Source organism: Akebia trifoliata, chromosome 8, assembly GCF_017979445.1.
Source record: "Akebia trifoliata isolate Shusen 1 chromosome 8, ASM1797944v1, whole genome shotgun sequence".
Classification (NCBI taxonomy): domain Eukaryota; kingdom Viridiplantae; phylum Streptophyta; class Magnoliopsida; order Ranunculales; family Lardizabalaceae; genus Akebia; species Akebia trifoliata.
The window spans coordinates 5,684,640-5,711,347 of NC_141382.1; the positions used below are offsets into that span (position 1 = coordinate 5,684,640).

Sequence of the window (26,708 nt, forward strand, 5' to 3'; positions counted from 1 at the left end):
CTTTCTATCATTCTCTCTCTCTCTCTCTCTCTTCTGTTTTTTTTTTTTTTTATACCTAAAATGTAATCAAACAATGAAAATCACTTTCTCATAATTTCCATTTTCCTACATAATTCAAATTCATGGAATTTGAAATTCCCAAATAATCGAATATACTCTTGATAATTTGATATGTTATCATTTTAAAATTATTCATGAAAATCAAAACAAAGTAACTCTAAGACCATGTTTGGTAACATTTTTGAAGTCTGAAGTTTGGAAACTAGAAATCAAACGTGAGAAGTTTTATCTAACGTTCCCCATCATTGATTCAAAACATTTAAATTTCGATTCTAAAGTTTGAAATCTGAAACGAAACAAATGAAAATAAAATTTCTGAAATATGAATTTTAAAGATGGGCCTTCATTCAGACTTCAGAAACGTTATCAACCACATACCAAATTATTCATAATTCATTTTACTTAGTAATGAGGATCATCATAAGTGGCATGGCTGAAAGCTCTCTGTCCTCATTCCTCATTATCTACTGTTATTGTCACATGAGTAGGACCCCAACCTTCCCCCCTCACACTTCTGAAGTGACCTATATCACATGATAGCCAATCAAAAAGCATTGTTTTCTTGTCCACGAGATCAATCATCTTTATATAAAGCAAGTGGGCCTACCCTTGTATTGCCTGGTGGGATCAATCCACTAAATGGACACCACCTGTCCTGATCATGTGCTCTTCTTTAGTGGCTAGACCCCACCAGTAGCACAAAAACTGCATAAATCAGACGACAATGACCCCTAGTCAAGAAGTTGGACTTTTTGACCATTGCGTTCGGGACCACTGATCGAATGATTGTGATATCTAGAGATGAATTAATAGTAGAAGAAATCATAAATTTCAAAACTCAACTTGACTCAGTATTCGAGTCACGTAAAAAAACTCATGTGTTAACACGGATGAGTCAAATAAAATAATAATATTTATTTATAATAATAATAAATATCTAAAAGTGGATTTTAATATCTTAAAATTAAAATAAATAATTTTTTTTTTTCTACTCGCCACAAAAATAGTGTATATAACATTGATTTCAGGCCCAATTCAAGCATTTTCAAGATTCGGGTCAACAACTGTGGTTGAGTCAAGTCGACTCGGCGAGTTTTAAAACTATGGGACTAAAATATATAAATAATAATTCACAGATACATGTCATACATCATATAAAGAGAACGTTGGATACACTTCGTTTTCAGTGTCAGACTTGAGAAAAAACGAACGTTAAAACAGGAAAAAGAAAAGAAAAAAAAAAAAGAGATCTATAGATTAGAAAGCGCGCGAAATCATTTATTTTAAAAAACTAACCTTCTTCTAGGCATGAAAGTTCTACCTTTCTCAGCTAAGGAAGCAAGATCTCGAATCGTCTCACTAATTAAATCCTTAAATATCAGCCGTTCGATGTCCAATACAACCTCAGATGTCTCCATGGAACAATCTCCCCATCCATTGATCGATCTGCCTTCCATGTCCTTCTTAAGTACCCCACTAATTACTTCAAGCACATTTCCTGCTGTAAATGTCTCTCGAATTCTCTCAAATTCAGACCAAATCTGTCGCAAAGAAGGCTTCCCATTAATAAAATTTGTAACTGAAATGGTCTTCCATGGCTGCAATTGTTTCTTTTTGTCGAGAATTTCTGTTATTGTGTCGAAAATTAGCTTTCTGTTGAGATAGGAGACGTTGGAAGAATTTTTCTTGTATTTTTGTTTTTCAAGTAACAAGAACACATCTGAATCTTCTAAAAGATAGTCGAAAGTGTGGAGTATCTCGGAGACGTAAATGAAATCACAGTCGTCGGATTTGAATTGGACGGATGAGATTTCAGGGCTCCGTGTCTCGTCTTCGAGCTCCATTGATTGATCTGAAACAGAACAAAAATGGTGAATTTGTTATAAATGATTACAAAAATGACCCTTCAAATCTAACCCATCGAAGAACAAATGCAGTGAAACTGACAAGGGCTGGGAGAAGATTAAAGTCTGAAGAAGATGGTTCAGTCATTTTCGTATTTAATAACTTATAGTTAACGAATGCGAGTGGGCTTTGAGAATATAACACGCCATCCGTATCATCGTACTAGAGTGCACGATAGAAAACTTTCACTATATTTTACTAACATGCGCCAACCTAAGATAGTTTGTTGTTCACCTTTGAACTCGACGCGGCACTTCAGGACAGGGGAAGGAGAGGACTCGTCCTTGTAGAAGGACGAGTCAAGAACAGAAACTGGACTCGGTTGTGACTCAGTGGCTGTGATCTCTGATATGCTGTGAAGTAGCTGATCGCATCTCTCCAGAAGACTCTTCCCTTCCTTGTAATCTTCCATTTTCGGTCTCTGCGACTGCAAATCCTTAAAAAACTAAGAAAAACAGAAGAAAAATTAACAAAAAAGGAGAATTTTTTTAATAGTTTGTTTCAGTCTCACCTCTGTAACGATTTGAGAAGACGTACTAACGCTACTTGCAGAAATTGATGATGATTCGTCCTCTGTTGTACAGGAAATCCTCTCTTTTGGAGAAATATCAACCGTTGATCTCCTACTGTTTCGTGGTGATACAACTTTTTTCGAACTAATCTTAGGTGAGTGAACAGGAGAGCATCTTCGCTGCTCCACAGAATCATTTCGATTCTCTCTCTTCTGTGTTTCAATGTTTAACGATTTTCTCCTCGCAAGAGAACTAGGACTCTTCACATTGATATCTGTTCGATCAGGCGACATTGAATTTCTGATTCTTCTTTCGATCTTCGGATTCGGATCGGTTTCGAGTCGATCTCGCCTTGATCTCATTGTTGGTGATCCATCTCCTTCTGAGAGATTGAGGTTTCGACGAATTCCTGGCTTGGATCTGAAATTCAAAGGTGGAGAACGATTGATCGAAACAGGCGATCTTGAAGGCTTCATAATGACGATTGGAGATTCTCCGGAAGAGAATTTCGGATCGAAGACGAAATTACGGTGTCCGATCTGATCTGATGCTACTTTCTTAGAACGAAGAAGTCCTTTGAGTTGCAGAGCTTCAAGAATTTGCTTCAGTGTCTCAAGATCCTTCGCTGGTTCGTCGATTCCTCTCATCTTCAATCGCTTCTCTATCTCTCCATAGAGATAACATCCTGTTTGCTTGGGTTCCGGAAAGAAATCCTGAGAATCAAAGAAACTCTTTCGTTGTTGATGTGATTTCCTAGACGAAGTAAGCGTTAAACCTCTGTTTGGAGCTTTTGTTGGTTCAGATTTTGGTTTTCTAAAACAAAACTCCATCGGATTCGGTCCTTGATACTTCGAAATGTGACTTTCTGCAACTACATTGGTTGAAACCTTGTTTCCTGAATTCAAAGGATACGTTTGCTTCTGATGGAAGCTGTTTCCATCGATAAATCGATACTGAAGCAGATCTCTAGACCTAGATTCCGAAGCCGATCTCCTTAGTTCTGCTTTTTTGAGCGATTCGCAGCCAGACTCTGGTAAACCTTCAAGTCCCATAAGTCTCGCAACAACGCTTGGCGAACGTCTCTGTGTCTGATTTTCTTCGGACATTGGCGCTTCTGCAGTCACTCTGATCTCTCTTGGAAGCTTGTAGCTTCCCTTTACATCGATGATCGCTCTGCTATCAAGAGACAGCCTTGGAGATTCTCTAAACTTCCATGAAGATCTCATCCCTGCTTTAAAATCTAAAACCGTGGGCGGAAGAGGTGTTCTTTCTGAAATTTCTTCCGGATTTGCAATTTCCGCCGAAGGTGTAGTAGATTTCGTACATTCTGGAGATGAGTCGATCTGAGATTGTTGTTGTTGTTGCTGTTGAAGTTCTTTGAAAAAAGCTGGAGATTCAATGGATGTCTCTGCATGTACTGTAGAAACCTGGATTTCCAATCAAGCGTATCAAACAAATTTACATTTTTTTTTACAAAAAGAAAGATACAACGAGAGAAAGAAAAAAAAATTGAGATTTTTTTCGAATCTGACCGTTGGAGGGAGTCTTTTGGTGGTGTAGATGCGTTTTCCAGGATGACGATCAAAGAATTGAAGGAATCCAGCCATGCATCCCATCTGCTTCTCCACATTCTGGTCTCTCTGTATCCTTGTCGCCATCTCTCTCTCTCTCTCTCTCTGGAATCTATGCGTTTCTAATCTCCATTTTAACAAAAATCTCAAACAGTTTTTGATCTCTCCTGCATTGTTTTCACTTCTGATCTCTCTCTCTCTCTCTCTCTCTCTCTCTGTGTCTGTCTTCGACTCCCGCTTTTGGGCTTTTTAAAGAGGAGACTTGGTTGGAGAAAAGCAAGCCGCGAGAAGTAGTTGAAATCTCATTATTACCCTTGTCTTTGGCACAAAGACAAACGAATCCTAATTTAATTTCAAAATGACAATTAAGTCCTTAAGTGCGGTTGTCTTAATTGGTTTTCTTTTCGATTTTCACCAGTTTATGAACGAAGCTGAAAACTTTCTGGGTTTGGTGTACGCGTCAGAGATCCACTTCCTCGAGTTACGTAAGTTTGACTAAGACAAATCAATTACAATTACTAAACTGCCCCTAATTAATTGTACCTTTGACGTAGAGCTCCTTAGCAATGATTGGAAATCTGAGTTTTGATTTTTGAAGCGAAGTAAGCGGAAATCGAAACCCGTCTTCCCAATGCCTGTTTATCAATGCGAATAAATTATAAGAGTAGGAATTTGCTGTTTCTAATCGTACAAAAGTTTGATGCCACCCCTTGTGTCAAGTGTTTCTGGCACACTTTTCGGGCCCACAAGGCCTGTTAATTCAATTTTTTGTGAATTTATACAAGAATAATCAGCTTGGTATGAATTTTCATGTGAGATTTCTAGTCATTTAAATCAAATAATTCTTCTTCTTCTCCATGGATCAATTATGGTTTGGTTTCTTTCAATTATGATTTCTCAATTTTGGTTTTAATATCGATTAAGGTTCTCGCATTAATGGAATTAGAATTGAAACCGTAAATGTTTTATCTTCAAACGATTTTGGTTTTGGTTATGTCTTAAGAGACTTGATTCTAATTGATTCGAATACATTGGGATCTGGAATCGCCTTGGTTCTGATTTTGATTTTGATTTCGATTAACTAGGTTTCAATTGACACTCCTAGTTCATGTATTTTTAAGAGGCATTTGTATGCCTCTATGTTGTATTATTCACGAGTCATGATTTTTTGAAACTCCCCCTCCCCCCATACTCCCCCATAAATATGTGCAGTTGTGCTTCCTGAGAAAAAAAAACTATGATTCTAATACATGCCATGTCGAGAGAGTATGTCAAGGGGGTGGTCAAAATCATTATTCATTCTTCATTTTTTAAATCTCTATATATGATTTCAAACATTAAGAACATATTTTCAAGTTTGTTTGGTTAAAATCCTCTAAAACATTTTTGTTCATTTTACGGTAGACTTCAGGCACCCCTCTTCAACATTTTGGAAAATGTTAGAGATATTCTCTTATATTTTCAAAAACTATGATTCTAATCAACCTAAATGCTTCATCTTCAATATATAGTTAAAAATCATTGATTTTTCTTTTCAAAATCAGTCCATCTTCAATTTTCAGGGTTTTTTTTTGTCAAACATCATGTTCAACCTTAAAATTCTACACTTTAACCTTCAACATTAAACTTGAAGAATAAAGGTAGGTTTTTGGAGAAATAGAAGACCATTGAATTTCAAATATAAAAATCAGGAATTTTATAGTAGTGGTCAAGGGAAGTAGACAACAATAGAATAAGACAAGTTTGATAATGAGCCATGATAAATTGACACACTAAAACATATGCACTTGACATGGCAAGTGTATAGAACCATAGATCTTTTTTTCTTGTATCCCGAAGAAAAACATCTATCATTCTTTGCACTTGCCACGTCAACTCCTGTTATACACACAATCTTATTTGATTAACAAAAAGAGTACAGGCCGTCATGGGTGAAATCAGGATTTTGCTCATGTGAGGGCAATCATGAGTATAAAAAAATTTGTGGGGAGAATTAAGAGTGAAAAAAATAATTGTGGGGGCAACTAAAAGTGGAAAAAAAAATGTGGAGGGCAATAGTGGCAGATTTCTTTATTCACCGCTAAAATCTATTTCAATAGCACATTAATCCATAGAATTTGAAAACTCTTGTAGGGGCAAATGCCCTCACTCTAAATCCGCCCCTGCGGGCCATATGCACCCAAGTTGGAGGATTGAAACCCTCCTTCCTCATCTCAATACAGTTATAATCTAAGGAAATTTTAAAAAGAAGATATTATAAGCACTAATTCCTTGGATTATAACTTACATGGTGTGTATTAAAGTGTGTAATAAGAGTTTCAATCCTCCACCCTGGGTGCATACGATCCTGACTCTTAACAAAAATAATAAGATTGTACTCATTGAGGAGAATTTATAAACATATTAAGGCGTGAGTGACGAAAGATCTCCAAAATTTTCTTAACTCACATCCATTCAAAGGAGAGACGGTTGAGTGTATTTATGAGTTTTCCCTTACTTTTGTTTCCTTTTGCAAATAAGGATACATGGCATTACTATTCTAAGCTTACCATTCAAAGCCAACGGTAGGATTTAAATTTTAAATTGATTTTGCTGGTATATTACGATATATTTAAATATAGTGGCTTAAGCATGATGAGCACTTCGAGAATTTTCTTAATCAAATACCAACTTTTTTTATTATTTTACCAAATTTTCTTTAAAAGGGCAACTCCTCGTCACTAACCCTTCTTTCTTATATACAAGTGGTTTCATTAAATCCACCGATTGGAAATCATCTTTCAAATCTAGTTTTTGATACCCAAAGTAAGCCAAACATTCATGTAAAAAAAATTCGATAAAAAAACAATAGAGAAGAAATAAATGACGATGCAAGCACACAAAGAAAACATAGAGATTTACATGATTCCCTCAAGATCAATGTATTTCCATGAATTCATGTCGATTTCATTATGAAAAGAAAATTCTCAATTACAAATTACACCATTCATTGAATAAAAATTATATATCCCAACTAACGTCATAGTGACAAAGTTTGGATTCTGTAATTATTCGATGAGGGTTCAATTCGGTTAATTCAAATAAATGCAAAAAAAAATTCGACAAAATTTCAAAGATTATACAAAGTATTTTATTATATTTCTTACCAAAACCTATCATCATCAACCCCTCTCTCTCTAATCCTAACTTCTTTGATGTTCGAATGTGGAAAACACTAAAATTTAGGAGGTGAACGAAAAAAATGTTTCCATATTCCATGATTAATTGAGGGATCGTTGAGTTCCAACTCATATGTGGTAAAAATAAATATATATTAAATTTATTAAATATTTTAAATAATGTTTCTAGTATTGAAATTTTTGAATCACATTTATTTTATGCTTTTGAAAAAAATAAAAATAAATATAACAAATAACTTGGTTAAGTTTCTAGTCTAACTTGTCAAGTTTGGTTCAAAAGAGATTCACTACCGTGTCAACTCAAAATTCTATCGAGTTGAGTTGACTCAGCCAAGTTTTTAGTTACGAGACAAGTATTAAGACACCTTCCCCCAAATCAAGGGCCAAAGTTAAGGGAATTTTGGGATTAGGTTTTTATTTTGGATCACATTTTATCTTCTATTTGCAAGGATATATAAGGTGGGCTGGACCCATCACAATTAGGGTCCACCATGCCTACGAGAAATGTCATTTAAGACAAAATAAAAAATAAAAAAAAATCCATGTGGATCTTGGTGTCTCTCTCTCTCTCTCTCATCAAGTCGTTCTTGCATTTCTCTAGTCTTAGTTCTAATTATTATTATTATATAGAAAAGCATGCAGATCTTTATCTACTTTAGTTCATATTAGTATAAGGCACGTGCAATGCACATGATGCTCAACTAGAAGAATTTTATTTTAAAAAAATAAAAGTAAACTTACCTTTTTGTTCCTTCTTGTTGTATAAAAAAATGGATATCAAGATTACAAGGATATTTAATCTATATTCATATTTATAGGTCAAAAGATAACTATTAATTGAGCACATTACAAACGTCAAGGTTCATAAAAAAAAAAAATTATGGTTTTGGAATTAGGAATTTTTGAAGATGAGATCCACTACTTACAAGCTGTTTTTTTTTAATAACCCAGCAATTTGTAGATAGCGGACCGACCCATATTTAGGCTTTGCCCAATCCATAAATCATGATCTTGTCCAAGGACTAGTCTCGGGGCATGTGCAATACTTGCACATCACACACACCAGGTCAGTGAGTGCGCTCGCTCATGGGTGGCCCCTAAGAAAATAATGCTCATATTGAGTGTTGAACTCACGACTTATGGGCATTAACCACTTATTGGTTTGAAATTGCCATTGAGCCAATCCCTTGGGATTTCACAAGTTGTTTGTTGCACTCCAATTAAAAAAGTATTCTATTTTATTTTTTGTAATTTTCTATCTTGTTGTACTAGTTGCACTTTATAGGAAAAGTTTTTGTAATCTCCTTCAATTTACTTCATCCTTCTTCGCTCTTATTCATTTGATATTATCTTCAATCGTGGTTGAAGGTACCTTCTCTTTGCATCATTGTCATTCGTATTGAGTGCAATTGTTAGAAGAAGAAAAAGATGATTATGATTATGATGATGATGAGTGCTCTCTATTTTATTTTTAGTGATGATGATGAAAATAAGTGAAAAAAAAAAAAAGATGGTGTTGCAATCAATCGTAGAGCTTAGCTAATCAAAGAAAATAAGAAGACGAGGACGATAATGAAGATGGATCATTTTTACCCACCAAGGGTTAGCTGAGATGGTAAGAGACGATTGGGTTTGCTCCCCAAGTCGTGTCTTTGAATCTCTACATGCCTCCCCACCAGAAATGTGACTACTTAAGTGCCGTAACACATAACAGAGTGTTGGATGGTGCATGCATCCCTAGGTAGATTAGTCTCATCAAAGGTGGGGATACTCCCTCGAGAAACACCCCCCCCCCAAAAAAAAAAAAAAAAAAAAAAAAAAAAAACAAAGACGGATTATTTTTTGGTATAGGAAATATTTATCTCTTAAAAAGGCATTTGTTTACTAAAGCATTTTTTTTTTTTTTGTTAAGTACCCTATAAACCTTTAAAACATATGCTTATAAAAATAAAATGTTATAATTTCCTTTTAGGAAGAAATTGAACAAATAATTTACAAAATTAAAGAAATGGATTTAGCTTAACGGACGGGACTAGGTTGTCAATAGGTCAGATCAAAATCAGTTCGAAACAAATCCTATAAGAGTGGATTGGGTATGAAACTGATTTGATAACTTTTTGGATTAGATCCTCGTGAGACATCAATATTTGAATTTAAATCCAAGCCAACATCAAAGGGCACCTATCGATATGGATTGCACGTCCATATTACACCTAAATATATATGGAGTGCCACATGGATGCAAAACACAAAATTTTAGGAATTCTAAAATAATAATAAAAAGTTACAAGGATTTTTTTTCTTCTGCCATTAGATTTAGATTTTAAATTTGAGAATGTAGTGATCATGCATGTCTATTAGATTTTTTTTTTATTTTTTTTAAATCCAATTTAGATCATGTATTCTAGAAGGCTAAGATGTCATTTGGGGGTAACGTAATAATCCATTACGTTAACCAAATGTGAACCTCAGTTTAAGCTCTACATGATTCTTCAATCCATATAACCTTTATATACAGGGAGCGGTTCGGTAGCCCTAAAGTTTGCCAAGTTTGGTGTCAAACATTTTTTGTAAATCACTTTTGATGGTGTTAGAAGTTTTTGAATAGGCTGATTTTTTGTGAGGATGATCTCTATTGTGAAGAGATCATCCTCACAAAAAATCAGCTCATTTTGAAACTAATAATCCTAGTTTACAAGTTGAAGAATCATGGACCGACCAATTTTTGTAAATCACTTTTGATGGGATTAGAAGTTTTGGAATAGGCTGATTTTTGGTGAGAATGATCTCCTCATCATAGAGATCATCCTCACAAAAAATCAGCTCATTCCAAAGCTTCTAACCCATGTTTTGAAAAATGTTTGACACCAAACTTGGCAAACTTTAGGGCTGTTGAACCGTCCCCTTATATATATATATATATAATGCTAATGCCCAATATTTCATGGGAACCAATGAATTAAGGTAACGAATTGGATCTATATCAAATCCCAAATCCCTGACACAGACCCTAAATTATCATATAGAATTTTGAACATGATCCAACCCTAGATTTAAATCGATGTGCAAGTAGTTTTCATCTATTAACAAAAGAGGAAAGGTGGTAGAGATTAACCACATGATCACCCCTCACCTTCTACTATAAATAGAGAGTTTTTATTGGCACTCCAAGTTTTACTAAAATCACAAATGAAATTAAATGTTGTTTCATATAAGAATGGTGTGTTATAAGTAAAAGTTGGTTCGTTAATAGAAGCTATCTATAAATAAATGTCTCACCTCTCCCCTTATTACTAAGGTAGTAAAGGAAAGTAACTAACAAAAGAAAGAAAGAAAAAAAAAATGGGTCCCACTACTCCCAATTTCCCATGCTTTGGTTAATTGAATGTAGAGAGTGAGATGCACTTATTCCAATCTCTCATCCACCCTCTCTCTGCTTTCCCACATTCCTTAATTATTCTAATTTCTCTCACTAAATTTCACATTCTTCCATCCAAAGTTATATAAAAATATAGAAAAAAACTTAAGAGATGAGATAAATATTATATGTTTGTAATGGGAAATGTGCCCTTAAATTTTTGTTATAAACTTGCAATTAAGAAACCCCACCTTATTTTATTCTTCCTTATTGTTCATTGGACCATTGAGATTTTTGGACTCCTCAATCAATCATGAAGAGTTGGGGATTCTGACTCCCTCTTTGTGGGGTTGTGGTTGGACCACCACCCTCATGAGATTCTACCCTCTTATATATATTATCTACCAACTTGGGTATTTTGTTTTTAAGGGTTAGGGGTTTGTATACATGTACTTTGGTCTATTTTCAAGGATCAATGACCCAAGTTTCAAATATTAGTTATTTATGGTATTGGAACTGAGGTTTCTTTCATTAAATACTAGTACTTAAAGATGAGATTTCATTGATCCTTGATAAGATAAGATTTTATAATAAAAATTAGTTCAAATTGTATGATTATTTTACTAATATTTTAGTTAATCAAGCCTTGAGTTCTTTCTTGGTTATAGTGAGATAATTTTTAATTTAGTCTATTATCTTGATAAAGTTCATCTATGTAAATTTATTTTACATAACATTACTAGTCCCAATGTCAGATAAAAGATTTATAATGCCAGGTTGCCCAAGCCCATTTTGCATCGGGTTGGGTCGGGTCAGGCCAGCCCATTTATATCCTTTGCCTCACTAACTTAGGTGGGTTGTGGTTTTTCTTTTTTATTCTCTCCTCCCTCTTCTTATTTTTTCTCCCTTTTTTAAAATTATTTTTTTTATCTATGGTGCAATGAAGAGGAAACTTTTGAAAGATACTAAAGCCCTTGTAAGGTGATCTATCTCACCCTGGCCAGTGGCCCCTCTCCCCAGAGAGAGAGAGAGAGAGAGAGAGAGAGAGAGAGAGAGAGTTTAAGGGTCCCTTTTTTTATTTGTATGGGCCAAGGATGACAAAAAGGGATGCTTAATGGTTGTTTTGGTGCAGGCTTTGAATGTGATGGGGATTGTTTTTCACTTTGCTTGGGCAGTGTGTGTAATCAAACTGACATAAGTAGTGGGCTTTGATCCCCACATCACATGCTCCTCTTCCATCTGCACTCTTGGATTGATTAAACCTCTTTAACTTTTTCCTAAGATCAAGTATAAAGCTATTCACCTTAAGCAAGATAAGCATATATACTTATCACTAGGGATGCAACTTGGTCCGGTTCAAACTGAGAACCGAACCAACCGATAGTTTTGGTGTGATTTGATTCGGTTTGGAACAAGTTGCGGTTTGGTTCTGGGTTACGAAAATGGAGAACTGATCAATTTGATTTGGTTCTCGGATCAAGCTTGTATAGAATTGAATCAAACCGAAAACCAAACCCCTATGTAATAAATAAATAAATATATATATATATAATAATTATTATGAATTATTTTAAAAGTTAGGACATAGATTAATGATCTTTGATGAGTAAACTAATGACTTTTTATGAATAGATTTGTGATTTATTGTATGAAATTTTATATTTGTTTTTTATTAAAAAATATTACCTACAATTTATAGAATATTGGCAATCCGTATAATTGAACTGAACCAAGTTGCACTTCTACTTATCACAAGTGTTTGAATTATTATTATTATGCCATATGGAGTTGGAATGTGAAAAACTTTTGGAGTCGTGATTTTCTGACTTGAAAATTTTCACTTAGTGTGTATGCAACTGACATGGCAAGGGCACTGAACCATTGATCTTTTTCTTTCGAGATGCACAAGGAAAACGATCAAGGGTTCTGTGCCCTTGCCACGTCAGTCGAGTACAAATTAAGTGAAAAATTTTCGAGTCAGAAAATCATTAGCGAAACTTTTGATGCAAAATAAGGCTATTATCCAATATCTCACAAGGACATTAGCACACTCCACAACTTTGATTTTTCAAAAAATATTTTTGAACTATATTTATTATTTTGTCTTTCAATGCACAAAAAAAAAAAAAAAAAAAAAAGTAAGAGTAGTTTAGTAATTATAAAATGATATTTTTGTAAATATAAAAAATGTTAGTTTGTTCCAGTTGCCCTTACACAAACATATGTATAAGCCCGAAAACTTCATTAGGTTCTCTATGATCTAATTTGGAACTAATCCTATAATAAACTATTCCAATCCAGACCCAATTTGGTAACTTGTTCGAGATGAAAACAAATCAAATCCGATGATATAATCTGACTGGGTCCAACTCAGATCAAAATGATTCAATAAAAAAATATATGTGACATATAGATACACATCGTATTTTAAGCAAAATATATAATATAATTATTTATATTATCTCTCATATATTTAGATAGGGACATTGTTAGATTGAGATATATTTCATCTAGAATTGATCCAGATTTCAGATTGAATACCTTTCCGCATTCATGTAAGCCCTATCATGACCGAGCTTGAAACGAGCCCAAATATTTTAGGTCAAAATGTAATCCAATAGGGTGTTTGGTGGGCTATGATTATATTTGGGCTTTAAAAATTCAAGCCCAAGGTTAGCACATTTATCTAGGAGATCTTAATGTATCAATGGATTTGGTTCTATGTCGGTTCCACATATACCCATAACCAGAACCTAAATAAAATTTTGGTTTCGGTTCGGGTATGAAAAACTTGGAACCATAATCAACCCTAAAAATACCGATACCCATTAAGATAGATAATTATTTTTTGATAAAATAGAAAATCATTTATAAAATTAATAATTTAACTTGTAACTCCTCAATTGGCAGTTAAAATCAAGGATGGATTCTTCAACCAAATCAAACTTTTGAAAATAAAATTGTAGAAAATTAAGATAAGGGCCATTTATTTTTTGTTGAAAATTGTATAATACGTGAAAATGAATGAAAGTTAAGGTAGGGAAAGGTAAAAATTAAACACTTCATATTTTCTTTATATTTAATTTTATTTTAAGTACACGTACTTCAAGATATCTCTTTATTAGTACTTAATTAAATTACTAATATTATTATAAATAAAATAAATTTACTAGTCGGGTACCAATTGGATACCCGAATGAGACCAGTTTCTTATTGGGTCCTCAAAATAGCTACTTAGAGCCGAACCCAAAAGTGACTGGGTCCACTATGGTAAACCCAAAACCGACTAATTGGTTTCGGTCCCTATCGACACCCTTTGATCTTATAAACTTAAGATTGGGCCCCATCCATGGGTCCGTATTGAGATCATCCAATTAATACCCTTAATTATACAATTAGAAATACTTCCTTTTGCTTTCGTGCTTCATGTACAACTTATCTTAATTACTCAGGATAGTCGCATAGTCTTGTTTCATCATTTAAGTCCAAATCATGAATTATATCTTTAAGTCAGATACGTTATATCCTATATTTTCTTACTATCTCCACCCATGTCATTTTCAAAATTTTTAAATTTTGAAGTCTGTATATGAAGCCCATGACTATATTTGGGTTGCATTTTAAGGTCTAATAAATAGTTTGATCGGGAGTCCAACTTTGAACCGGGAAGGCCACTTCAAAATTTCGATAAAACCCTCTTTACGACATGACACATGTCTTTTTGTATTTATTTCACACCCCTACATTTTCATTAATATTTGGCAGACCTCCTTGGAGACACCACGTGCAATACAAAGAAGAGGGTTCTACCAAAATTTTGAAGCGGGCAGCTAGCTTCAAAGTTTTTTCGGCACTAGCTCTTTGGGACTTATAATATGCCCATAATATTGGTAGCATTTGGACATTTTCTTTGGTGGATATCCTTGAAATATATATATATATATATATATATGGGAAATGTTCAGCAACAAACATTTTGGCAAAACATTTTTCAAAACATGTGTTAGAGGTTTTGGAATGGGCTGATTTTTGGTGAGGATGATCTCTACGGTGAGGAGATCATCATCACCAAAAATCAGCCAATTCCAAAACTTCTAACCCCATCAAAAATGATTTACAAAAAATGGATGGTCCACGATTTTTCAACTTGTAAACTGGGGTTATAAGTTTTGGAATGGGCTGATTTTTGGTGAGGATGATCTCCTCATCGTAGAGATCATCCTCACCAAAAACCAGCCCATTCCAAAACCTCTAACTCATGTTTTGAAAAATGTTTTGCCAAAATGTTTGTCAAAATTTTTGTTGCTGAACGGGAACCTATATATATATAGGGTCCCGTTCAGCACCCTAAGCTTTACCACACACTTTAACAAACGTGTTTTGTCCTACATGGGTTAGAAGTTTTGGAATAGGCTGATTTTTGGTGAGGATGATCTCTATGGTGAGGAGATCATCCTCACCAAAAATCAGCTCATTCCGAAATGTTTAGCCCCATGTTTACAAGTTATATATATGGGAAATGTTCAGCACCCTAAGCTTTACCACACACTTTAACAAATGTTTTTTGTCCTACATGGGTTAGAAGTTTTAGAATGGGCTGATTTTTGGTGAGGATGATCTCTATGCTTAGAAGATCATCCTCCCCAAAAATCAGCCCATTCCGAAATGTTTAGCCCCATGTTTACACGTTGAAAAATCGTGGACCGTCCATTTTTTGTAAACCATTTTTGATGGGGTTAGAAGTTTTGGAATGAGTTGATTTTTGGTGAGGATGATCTCCTCACCATAGAGATTATTCTCACCAAAAATCAGCCCATTCCAAAACTTCTAACCCATGTAAGACAAAACACGTTTGTTAAAGTGTGTGGTAAAGCTTATGGTGCTGAACAGGATATATATATATGGGAACGGTTCGGCAGCCCTAAAGTTTGCCAAGTTTTGTGCCAAACATTTTTTGTAAATCACTTTTGATGGGGTTAGAAGTTTTGGAATAGGCTGATTTTTTGTGAGGATGATATCTACGGTGAAGAGATCATCCTCACAAAAAATCAGCTCATTTTGAAACTTCTAACCCTAGTTTACAAGTTGAAGAATTGTGGACCGTCCAATTTTTGTAAATCACTTTTAATGGGGTTAGAAGTTTTGAAATAGGCTGATTTTTGGTGAGGATGATCTCCTCATCATAGAGATCATCCTCACAAAAAATCAACTCATTCCAAAGCTTCTAACCCATATTTTGAAAAATGTTTGACACCAAACTTGGCAAACTTTAGGGCTGCTGAACCGTCCCCTATATATATATATATATATATATATATATGGGAAATGTTCAGCACCCTAAGTTTTACCACACACTTTAACAAACGTTTTTTGTCCTACATGGGTTAGAAGTTTTGGAATGAGCTGATTTTTGGTGAGGATGATCTCTATGATTAGAAGATCATCCTCCCCAAAAATCAGCCCATTCCGAAATGTTTAGCCCCATGTTTACACGTTGAAAAATCGTGGACCGTCCATTTTTTGTAAATCAATTTTGATGGGGTTAGAAGTTTTGGAATGAGTTGATTTTTGGTGAGGATGATCTCCTCACCATAGAGATCATCCTCACCAAAAATCAGCCAATTCCGAAACTTCTAACCCATGTAAGACAAAACGCGTTTGTTAAAGTGTGTGGTATATATATATATATATATATATATATATATATATATATATATATATATATATATATATATATAGGGAAATGTTCAACACCCTAAGTTTTACCACACACTTTAACAAACGTTTTTTGTCCTACATGGGTTAGAAGTTTTGGAATGAGCTGATTTTTGGTGAGGATGATCTCTATGATTAGAAGATCATCCTCCCCAAAAATCAGCTCATTCCGAAATGTTTAGCCCTATGTTTACACATTGAAAAATCGTGGACCGTCCATTTTTTGTAAATCAATTTTGATGGGGTTAGAAGTTTTGGAATGAACTGATTTTGGGTGAGGATGATCTCCTCACCATAGAGATCATCCTCACCAAAAATCAGCTCATTCCGAAACTTCTAACCCATGTAAGACAAAACACGTTTGTTAAAGTGTGTGGTAAAACTTAGGGTGCCGAACGGGACCCATATATATATATATATATATATATAGGGAAATGTTCAGCACCCTAAGTTTTACCACACACTTTAACAAACGTTTTTTGTCCTACATGGGTTAGAAGTTTTGGAATGAGCTGATTTTTGGTGAGGATGATCTCTATGATTAGAAGATCATCCTCCCCAAAAATCAGCCAATTCCGAAATGTTTAGCCCCATGTTTACACGTTGAAAAATCATGGACCGTCCATTTTTTGTAAATCAATTTTGATGGGGTTAGAAGTTTTGGAATGAGCTGAGTTTTGGTGAGGATGATCTCCTCACCATAGAGATCATCCTCACCAAAAATCAGCTCATTCCGAAACTTCTAACCCATGTAAGACAAAACGCGTTTGTTAAAGTGTGTGGTAAAACTAAGGGTGGCGAACGGGACCCATATATATATATATTTCGAGTGTATTTTAAATTGGAAATCTACATCGACACCCATCCATCGACTTCTTGTTTGAGTTCATTTTCCCAACTAATCTTCTCTGGTTGTGCTATTTTTTTATTTTTATTTTTTTTGCCATTTCTACATTTCCTCACACAATTGCCCCATTTGAATGGAACATTACAAAATGAATAGGAGATGTGGAGACGAGTTTTATATCCCTACTAAAATGTGGAATATGTTACCTTAAATTTCTAAGAGTGATTACTATGAGGAAATCTCCCCCTTATCTTATATAAATTTAGGAAGGATGGATTGATTGTGAAATCATTTCTTTCAAATACATTGCAAGTTTATACACCAAATTTGATATACATACACATGACCCCTGTCAAGTTTCTTGCATAATTCTTTAGGAAAAATTACTTGGAGGACCCTAACGAGGGGTTTTTTTTTTTCTCTAAATGTACCTTGAATTTTGGGCGAGCTTGATGGTCCATTTAGTAAACTTTTTTATTTCTTAATGGTCCGTCATTATTGTCGAGGTCACTGCTTTTTATTTATTGTTGAGAAGTTCACCACTTTTTATTGTCGAACTCAATGTTGTAAAACCCACTTGTTTTCGTTTTTTGACTAAATTACATGAAAAGATCGACTATAAATTTGACATAACAATTGTGTGTAGATGATTTCAAACCAAAAAAATCATCCTTGATCAATTTTCATAAAATAATAAATAAAAAAAAGCGAAGTAAAAAAATTGGCAAAAATTTTAATTTTTTACGTATGTCTTTGAAATGGTTTCTTCTTCCTTCTCAAATCCTTTATGTTGGAATAGAGTCTCTTAAACTCAATTGGGCTGTCAAAAATCTAATTTTTGTGGTTTGTTATACATTTTAAATTCTTCCATATTTTTCCAATTTCTTATAGTTCAATTGAAAATATGCACTGGTTTTCCCTTAACTATATATATATTGATAATCGGGTATCCCTTCATAGTGGACCGGGCTTGTATTTGGGCTATGCCCAATCAATAGACCATGGTCTTCTCCAAGGATTAGTCCTAAGGCACGGACAACGCCCTCTCATCATATGCACCGAGTAAGTGAGGAGGCTCCCTAGCGGGTGGCCCCTGAGAAATTAATGGTCATAATGGGTATCTAACTTACGAGTCACGACCTACTGGCATTAAGCGCTTATTGGTTTGAAATTGCCATTGTGCCAAACCCTCGGGTTAATTATACTCAAAATTATTCTTATATGGAATTTACTGAGATATCCAAACATGGCATTTTATCAGAGATTTTCATATCTTGGCATTTTGGAATGCCATTCTCTCTAAGGAAATACTTTGAGTTTTCAACTTTTCATTTACTTCTTTGAATGAATATAAGACAGATTTGATTTACTCCTCAATTAAAAGAAATTTGACTTTCCTCCTTGAAATGTTATCTCACCAGCCCAATGAGTCATCCAGATTCCTTCCAGGTTATACACACAAAATATAAATCTGATTCATGGATTCTAGCTGTTAGATTTAAGCCTCAAGTGTCATGACTTAATAGTAATTGAATCTAATATTAGAAATCACCAATCATTCTAATCACAACAATCAGCCCAACCGTCCAATTGTAATGGGTTTGGCTCCTCGTTGTTCTCCCTTTAACACCAATGGTAGATAATATTCGAATTGTCTTATGACATTCTAAATCATGCATGATGTAGCCATTGAGATCAATTCGAGCAATTATGTTTCTACCAATCTTTCATGTTCACAAATTAAATTTCATAAAAAGTCATGATTTTCTAACTCTCTAATACTCTCCTACGTGATATGTGTGAATCCCGATGAAAAAATCAATGATTCTAACACATGCCATGCCAAGAGAGTATATGGGTGTGAGTGTGAGGGTAAGAAAATCATTATTCTATAATAAAACATAAATCAAGTTTCACAAAAAAATATATAGATCACAACCATTAAATAGATTATATACAAATTACATTGTCCCTGTGCCAACACGACATGATAATTAAACATGTCAAAACGGGTTGATGTCCCTAACCGGAACACAATCCATTTAATAAACGGGATTAATAGATCGACCCAATTAAGACCTAGATATGATTAAGTTCAACCCAAACCCATTAACTTTATGTTAAGAAAATCATTATTCTATAATAAAACATAAATCAAGTTTCACAAAAAAAAAAAAATATCACAACTATTAAATAGATTATATACAAATTAAATTGTCCTTGTGCCAAGACGACATGATAATTAAACATGTCAAAACGGGTTGATGTCCCTAACCCAAACACATCCATTTAATAAATGGGGTTAATAGATCGACCCTATTAAGACTTAGATATGATTAGGTTCAACCCAAACCCATTAACTTTGTGTTGTTAATAGCGACCTAACTCTTTAGTACTTTGGATCTCAACCGATTCCACTCAAATATTCTGCAACTGGAGGCATGTAAAATGTGCCTCGTTATAGGTAAAACTTAAAAATAATTTAATATTTTTCTTTTTTGGAAATTTGTTTTCTATTGTTAGATTTAAGAATATTATTCAAGAATTAAGACCTAGTATTTGATAAATTTCCATAAACTATAAGCTAATTAGGTGGTAATACCAGATTAAAACTGGTTTATGTTACTTTCAGAACTATTCCAGGAAAATAACAGCATACCATTCTCCGAAAATATGTGGTCATGAAAACAACAAGAAACGTTGAATCCATTTTCAACCATCACTCTACTCTCGTCAATCAAACCCCAGGTAAGTACAATTAAAATTTTCCTGAATTTTCCCTATTTTTTTTGGCACTCAATATGTCACTAAATTTTTATTTGTTACATTTAGTATTTGTTTCCTCTTTTTTTTTTTTCATCTAAATCTTAAATGGGTATCTTTAGTTTTAGACCAAATCCCTGTTTTTGGCTGTTTTCATGTTTTTTCCATCATGGGTTTATTTTATATTTTGTGGATTCGGTGGTTTTCGGATTGATATGGATGGTGGGTATATCTCAGAATGGATTAAAATCCGTGTAAGATTCATGTTTGAGTAGTTATGATCTATGAATTTGTGATGCTTTGGGTTTTTGGATTCTGTATTGTTTTTTTGTCTATGTTTTTTGTTTGCTTATGTTAGTTTTAAATTATTTACAAGCTTTTCAGATTAAATTGGTTGATGGGTTTTTCTTACTTTGGTGTGGAATCTTGTTCTAGTTGAAGGGTTGGTGAATGGTGAATGGTTCCTAAGCTTTGCAGTTTTCAGAGTTTTATGGGTTCTTTTGAGTCTCTCATGCCTTTTCTTTGTTTGATTGAGTTTGGCATTCTTTGATCCTGTTGGGTTTCACTATTGATAGGATGTGTAGCAAATTAAAACTCATTTTTGAAGATTGGCTAGTTTTCAATCCATTTGATAGACAAATTTCTATAATAGTAATCACACTAAAGAGAAATCGTAGTTTCCTAAGTTGTTGAGTGTTGGAGATTGCTTGGCACGATCTCCCGCTTTGAAGTCCAAACTTTTGGATATTTTTCACCATTTTTTATTATTATTGGAGAAATCCTTGTTTCATGCAAAATGCTTATTGGCATTGGTGTTTGATGCTTATATATCAATATTTGTGAATGAAACAAGTACTTACATGGTTCTTTTTCTTGGAGTAAACAGGTTCAAGGTTAAGGGATTGTAAAATCATGAAGTTTAAAGTAGGGAGTGCGGTGGAGGTGTTGAGAAGAAGAGAACAGTGTGATGTTTGGTTTCCGGGTAAAATTATTTCAGTAGATAGATACGAATACACGGTTAGATATGATCTATTTCTGAATCATGAAGGATATTCCACTATAGAAGAGGTCCATGAGAAAGATATTAGGCCTCAGCCACCACATGTGGAGGGAGGAGAGAGGTGGGTGCTTGGTGATATAGCTGAGGTGTTTGACATTCATTCTTGGAGGGTTGGCAAGATCGCAAAGGTGTTGAATAATCGGTTTGTTATTAGACTCTTTGGGTCGATTCAACTAAAAGAATTTCACAGATCTAATCTAAGGCTTCGGCAAGTTTGGGAGAACAACAAGTGGATTGTGATCGGGAAGGTATAAACCAAGATACATTATTATCCTCAAAATTCTTACTTTTGATTATTGGTATTATGAGTTTTCTTCTCCAGTACCATTTTAGTTGTGTTTTAAGTATCAAATGATCTTACCACATACCATGGTTGTCAGTATTTGGCCAAATTTATGTTTTGTTTGTCAAACAATCTTCAGGGAATTGCTTTTAAGTTCCTCTCACCTTTGTAAATCATATATTTGGCTTTCAGTAAGGGTATCTTGGTCAGCAAAGATCAGTAAGGGTATCTTGGTCAGCAAAGATTGGTCTCCAAATAATCAAAAATTCAAATTTGGCAAGTTTAAAGCAAGCCTATTGCTTTTGGCTCATTTCGTGGATCTAACTCTCTAAAAGTTTACAATATGTCAAGAGTACTGGTCCAACGTAGAACATGCTCTACAATATATTAAGCCTGTTCTATGAGGGCCATCATCATCATCAAAGCCTTATCCCAAAGATTTTGGTCGGCTAAACGAATCATGTTCCTCCAATCAATTTTATCTAGAGCCATGTCTTTTGTTATTGAAAGTGAGTTCAAATCCTCTTTCACTAATTCAATCAATGCTATTTTGGGCCTTCCTTTCTGTCTTTCAGAACCTTCATCATCATTGAAGCCTTATCCTACGATTTGGGATCGGCTAAACGAATCTTGTTCCTCTATTCAATTATGTCAATAACTACATTTTTGTAATTGAAAGTCAGCTCAAAATCCTCTTTCACCAACTCAATCCATGTTCTTTTGGGGCCTTCCTTTCTCTCTTTTAGAATCTTTAACCACTCCTGCATTTTCTCGAATGTGTTCATTTCTAATTTTGTCTTTCCGACTCCTTCCACTCATCCATCTCAATGTCCTCATCTCTGCTATGCCTTGACCACCCAATATTCAGCTCCAAAAGCATAGTTGGTCTTACTGCCATCTTATAGAATTTTCCTTTAATCCTTTTAATTGATTGGTATGCACCAGTCACACAACACTCTAGAAGCATACCTCCACTTTAACTATCCAACTCCGATTCTATGGACAACATCTTCCTCAAATCTCTCCATTTTTATGTATAATAGACTTTGAGGTAACAAAAATGGTTACTTCGAGGTATTTATAGACTATCAATTTTTACCTTAATACCTCTTCATGGATATCAATACTAAATTTATATTCCACATACTTTGTCTTGGTTTTACTTATTTGAAAACCCTTTGATTTCAACACCTCTCTCCATAACTCTAATTTTGTTTTGACTCCCTCATTAGTCTTGTCTATTTGTATTGCATTATCTGCAAATAGCAAACACTAAGCATGTGCTCTTGAATATGAGGAATTACTCATCTATAATTAGATCAAACAAATAGTGACTCAGAGCCAATCACTAACGTAAACCAATTTTAACTAGAAATCCATTATGTTTCCTCTCCATCTGCTCTCACACTAATATAACCCTCTCATACATGCCCTTAATTACATCAATATGTTTATTCTGGTCTTTTTTATTTACCTATGCCCACCAAATTAACTCTCTATGTACTTTGTCATATATTTTCTTTAGGTCAATAGAAACTATGTGGTGATTCTTTATTTGTTTTTCTATACTTCCCCATCATTTTTTTAAGTAGAAAGATTACCTCGATGTTGATCTACCTGTCATAAAACCAAATGGGTTCTCCAATACATTTGTTGTTTGTCTTTACTTTGTTTGATCACTCTCCCATGGTTCGATAGTTGATAACTTGATATAACTCTGTTCCCTTGTTCTTATATATGGGTACTACGATTCTTTTCTTCATTCAATTTTATCTAAAAACCATATCTTTTCTACTACTTGAATTATGCCATTTTCTACTTTCCCCTCACCCCTTCTAGATCCTTCAAATTGCATCAAGTTTGAAGATTCCAAAAATTAGAGAAAAATACCAAAAGGGATCTTGGTTGAGGTAGGGAGAAAAAATATGTAGAGACTTGAATTGATTGAAGTCCTGGTTTTTGCTGGAAGTGAATGGAGGAACATGATTTATTCAACTGACCCAGATATGTGAGATAAGGCCTTCGCAACATATTGAAATTTTTGTTCATTACTGGTGTTATAAAATTGAAAGTTTTGTTAGTGGTGTTGGTGTCCTGATTCTTTCGTTTCGAGTGCATGGTAGGGCAGGATTTTTCTAGGATGCCATGTTATATCTAATGTTTTAATTATCTTTTGTTTACTTATTCGTTATGGTCAAATTTGTATCTTATTATACACCCCCATTATCTAATTGTAATAAGAACTTATATTTTGTTGGCCTTTTTATTTTTTTCTTTATGAAACTTTGTTGTGGCTATGTATAGAACTGAATGGTGAAATGGGTTTTATGTTGCTAAGTCATCGATGATGATAAGAATGTGAAAGGGTTTTTAGGAGAGCATTGGGCTTCTCTTGTTGTTTCTAATTAACTGGTACATGTACTTGTAGGTTGGTGGAAATAAACCAATCAACAACAATCTTAAATGGAGCAATTTAAAATATTCTCAAGGCTTGGGTTGTGGGGGCCCACGGCAAGGTATCCGCAAAGAAACTCACAGCAGACAGAGAAGTAGACAGGAACACATAGAGAGTTTTTCTCCAACAACAATCTTAAGAGGAGATCATGCCTTCCATTTCAGATCATCGCCGAGTGATGCAATTATGAGAGGAGTTGGTAAGGAGAAGGAAATAATGATGAAAGTTGGTAAGAAATGCATGATAGGATCTAAAAAAGATGTCAAAACAGAGAAAACCAACAATTATTCCTTCCATCCATTTTCCATGCTTGCTCGTGTTAATGAAGAGAGCAACGAGTGTTCGGTTGCTAGTTGTAGTAGTAATGACTTCCTCGAATGTACTAGTCGAAATTCTCGTAAATCATCTTTGAACATTGCCAGTAATTCGTTCAATGATGCCGAGTCATTATGTGCATCGGAGCCAAGGAGAACATACTTACCCTCTTATGCTGAAGATGATGAATTTGAAGACCACGTCCATAAACTCGAGCTGCGTGCATATAAATCGACTGTGCAGGCTTTGCATGCTTCGGGTCCTTTAAGTTGGGAACAAGAATCTCTTTTGACAAATCTTCGTCTTTTTCTTCACATTTCAAATGAGGAACATTTACTCCAGCTGAAGCACCTCTTATCTGCTCAAGTTCATTGACTGACATCCTAAAAAAATGGTTTACTTTTACTATCATAGAGGCTCACTCTTTAACATATTTGACGGGTTAGGTAAAACCTCTTCTCCAAGTGAACTCTTAAGATAGTCATGCTGATCTCGGCTTGCTTTTCAAATGTAAATATATGTAAATCTTTTCGGGGGGATCAAGTTTTATTTCTTGAGACCACCAAGCACTCCAATGCCCTTGACTAAAATTCATCTACAACATATGCTATATTAGTTGCTATGTTTCTTTATTTGTGCCTGAAACTTGCTTTCTGCTCAGTTTCACTCAAAATTGCTGTGTTTATGAGGCACTCTGTCCTTTTGAGCATGTATGTGGCCTGTTTTGGGTGTCATATGTTATGTCTTTCATTATCTTTCACTTCCATTACTTGAAATGCATCTTGTTTGTTTGAATTTAGACTATTTAAATGAGTTCACAAGATCATTTGTTCTCTCTCTCTCTCCAATTGCATTTATTTCTTTTGGACCTTATCTAAAGACATGTGATGTAGAGCAATAGAACCCTAAGCTCTGATACCAAAGTTGATACAGGACAATCTAGTTTTATCGATTCTAGGTATGTTCTACTTTAGAACGAGTGGTGGAAAGACTAATTTGGCAGTGAGAATATAACAAATCTGACTAATCTAAGACTAATCCCAACAAAATAAAAGTGATAAAAAATAAAATAAATAACTTCTAGACCCAAATAAGTGAAAACCTAAATAATTACAAAATTATCATTGAAACCGTGATTGTTGGCTTGATTTAAGTCCTGCATTGACAAAATGGGATTTATGTTGCCAACCCCAATATTTTCGAGTATGGCATCGATGATGATGATACCTTTATCTGTCACTTTGATTATTGCACATAGTTAATATATTAAAATCCTTGCTTGCTTCATCTAATAAACAGTTATTGAAAATAACTGTGCTTTATGTAGTACAATTTGTTGGTTTCCTGATTGCTAAAACATTGAAAATAAATTTATATTCATCTTAAAGCGGGCTGAGCTTGTAAACATGGTTGACTGCAGACATGGCCAATTGAGTTCTTCAGCAATGATTGGCGGCTACCATGAAGTCAGACTATATTTCATTCCTGAAGATGACGCGGATTTAATGTCGATTAGGAAAATGTCGGGGGTGGTGAGATATTACCACTTTATCTGCACATGATACGAAAATCAACGAGGGCTCTCTTTCTCGCAATTAGATGATTAATAGTTAGAATTTTATCAAGAAATCTACATCAAGCACCAATAATATATATTGAGTTGGGAGTATCTATCTGAAAAGAGAGGAATAAGTTAGTTTTTGAGGGAAAAAAAAAAAAAATACATGACAACTATTCTGAATTTCTAGTTGTGAAAGCTCATCTCTTTCTTTGGACCAAGATTCACATAGAGTTTAAACTTTAGAGGAATATTCTTGTCGAGTATTTCGATTTACCTCCCTTGGTTACTTATAAGTAATTTAATGATACTCCCATAATTTTACTCGTATTATAGAAATCCTCCGTATTTTCAATCTCATGGTATGTTTAGGGAAGGTTCGCTAATAGACATGGTTACAAAGTTCAGATTTGGCAGTCATTCGGTGGAAGTTAAGTTCGGATAGTTCAGATAAACTCGGGAAAGTTTTACTAAAAACTTGGGAAGTTTTCATGAAATGTAAAAGTCATGTTCTTATCAAAACTCATCATCTTTAAGCTCCTTAAAAAATGGCATCTTGTTCTTGAAATGATGAATTAACAATTAATTCATCAATTTGTCCATTTGATCGGCTAATTTCTTATTAGGAAAATTTTATGAATTTTATAAAAAAAATTCAGAGAATTTTGTGATTGCTAATAGAGTAAAAAAGATTGGGTTCAGGATGATTTAGACATACCCCTCCTGCTTTTAGTGAATATTTGAGATCCCCCTATTGTTTTCACTGTGGCATACCTCTCGACCTTGATCTTCCACGAGAGACTAACATAAAATAACCTAAATGCCCTTATCTTCAACTTCTAATCATAAAACCCCTTGTATTTTTCTTCCCTATACCCAGCATCTTCACCCATTAGACTAAAACTATTATCCTCTCTTCAACCTCAACATCATTCCTTAAACCCTCAAACCTCAGGAACAATAAAGGAATTTTAGTACAAAAATTAATAAGGGTTTTTTTGGGAAAAAGGTTTAAGATGGTGAAAAGTTCAAAATTTTCATGAAAAATTTTGGAAAAAAAAAAAAAGATAGAAAATATTTTACAATGGTTATAATGTGCAAAAAAAATTGATACCCCATGGGAAAAA

General features: G+C 34.3%; 2 protein-coding genes across 5 annotated transcripts; one reads left to right on the top strand and one right to left on the bottom strand.

Annotated features, from left to right (window-relative positions):
• Positions 1–400: 400 nt before the first annotated feature.
• LOC147395690 (protein LONGIFOLIA 1-like) lies at positions 401–4,276 on the bottom strand. The gene is made up of 4 exons (XM_086451936.1): positions 4,010–4,276; positions 2,477–3,904; positions 2,200–2,392; positions 401–1,912 (listed from the first exon to the last, which is right to left on the bottom strand). Exons 1-4 carry the CDS (start codon positions 4,133–4,135, stop codon positions 1,344–1,346), a joined length of 2,316 nt encoding a protein of 771 aa, XP_086308062.1. The 5' UTR covers positions 4,136–4,276; the 3' UTR covers positions 401–1,343.
• Positions 4,277–19,674: 15,398 nt separating this feature from the next.
• On the top strand, positions 19,675–25,894 carry LOC147395691 (uncharacterized). 4 transcript variants are annotated; one of them, XR_015180977.1, is made up of 4 exons: positions 19,675–19,895; positions 20,797–21,218; positions 23,682–24,469; positions 25,444–25,894. XR_015180977.1 is itself a non-coding variant. In XM_086451916.1 (3 exons), exons 1-3 carry the CDS (start codon positions 19,829–19,831, stop codon positions 24,396–24,398), a joined length of 1,206 nt encoding a protein of 401 aa, XP_086308042.1. In that variant the 5' UTR covers positions 19,676–19,828; the 3' UTR covers positions 24,399–24,655. The 4 variants fall into 4 exon arrangements, 3 of the variants coding, with proteins under 3 accessions (XP_086308042.1, XP_086308043.1, XP_086308044.1); XM_086451916.1 differs by lacking the exon at positions 25,444–25,894 and having other exon boundaries at positions 19,676–19,895; positions 23,682–24,655; XM_086451917.1 differs by lacking the exons at positions 19,675–19,895; positions 25,444–25,894 and adding an exon at positions 19,939–20,132 and having other exon boundaries at positions 23,682–24,655.
• The last annotated feature ends 814 nt before the right edge of the window (positions 25,895–26,708 follow it).

Bases quoted from the DNA above. Each gene is read 5' to 3' on its own strand.
- LOC147395690 (XM_086451936.1), bottom strand. From the start codon at position 4,135: ATGGCGACAAGGATACAGAGAGACCAGAATGTGGAGAAGCAGATGGGA. The intron at 3,905-4,009 runs GTCAGATTCGAA...TTGGAAATCCAG, and splicing joins CCAAAAGACTCCCTCCAACG to GTTTCTACAGTACATGCAGA. The intron at 1,913-2,199 runs GTGAACAACAAA...GTTCTGTTTCAG, and splicing joins GTGCCGCGTCGAGTTCAAAG to ATCAATCAATGGAGCTCGAA.
- LOC147395691 (XM_086451916.1), top strand. From the start codon at position 19,829: ATGAAAACAACAAGAAACGTTGAATCCATTTTCAACCATCACTCTACT. The intron at 19,896-20,796 runs GTAAGTACAATT...TGGAGTAAACAG, and splicing joins TCTCGTCAATCAAACCCCAG to GTTCAAGGTTAAGGGATTGT. The intron at 21,219-23,681 runs GTATAAACCAAG...ATGTACTTGTAG, and splicing joins AGTGGATTGTGATCGGGAAG to GTTGGTGGAAATAAACCAAT.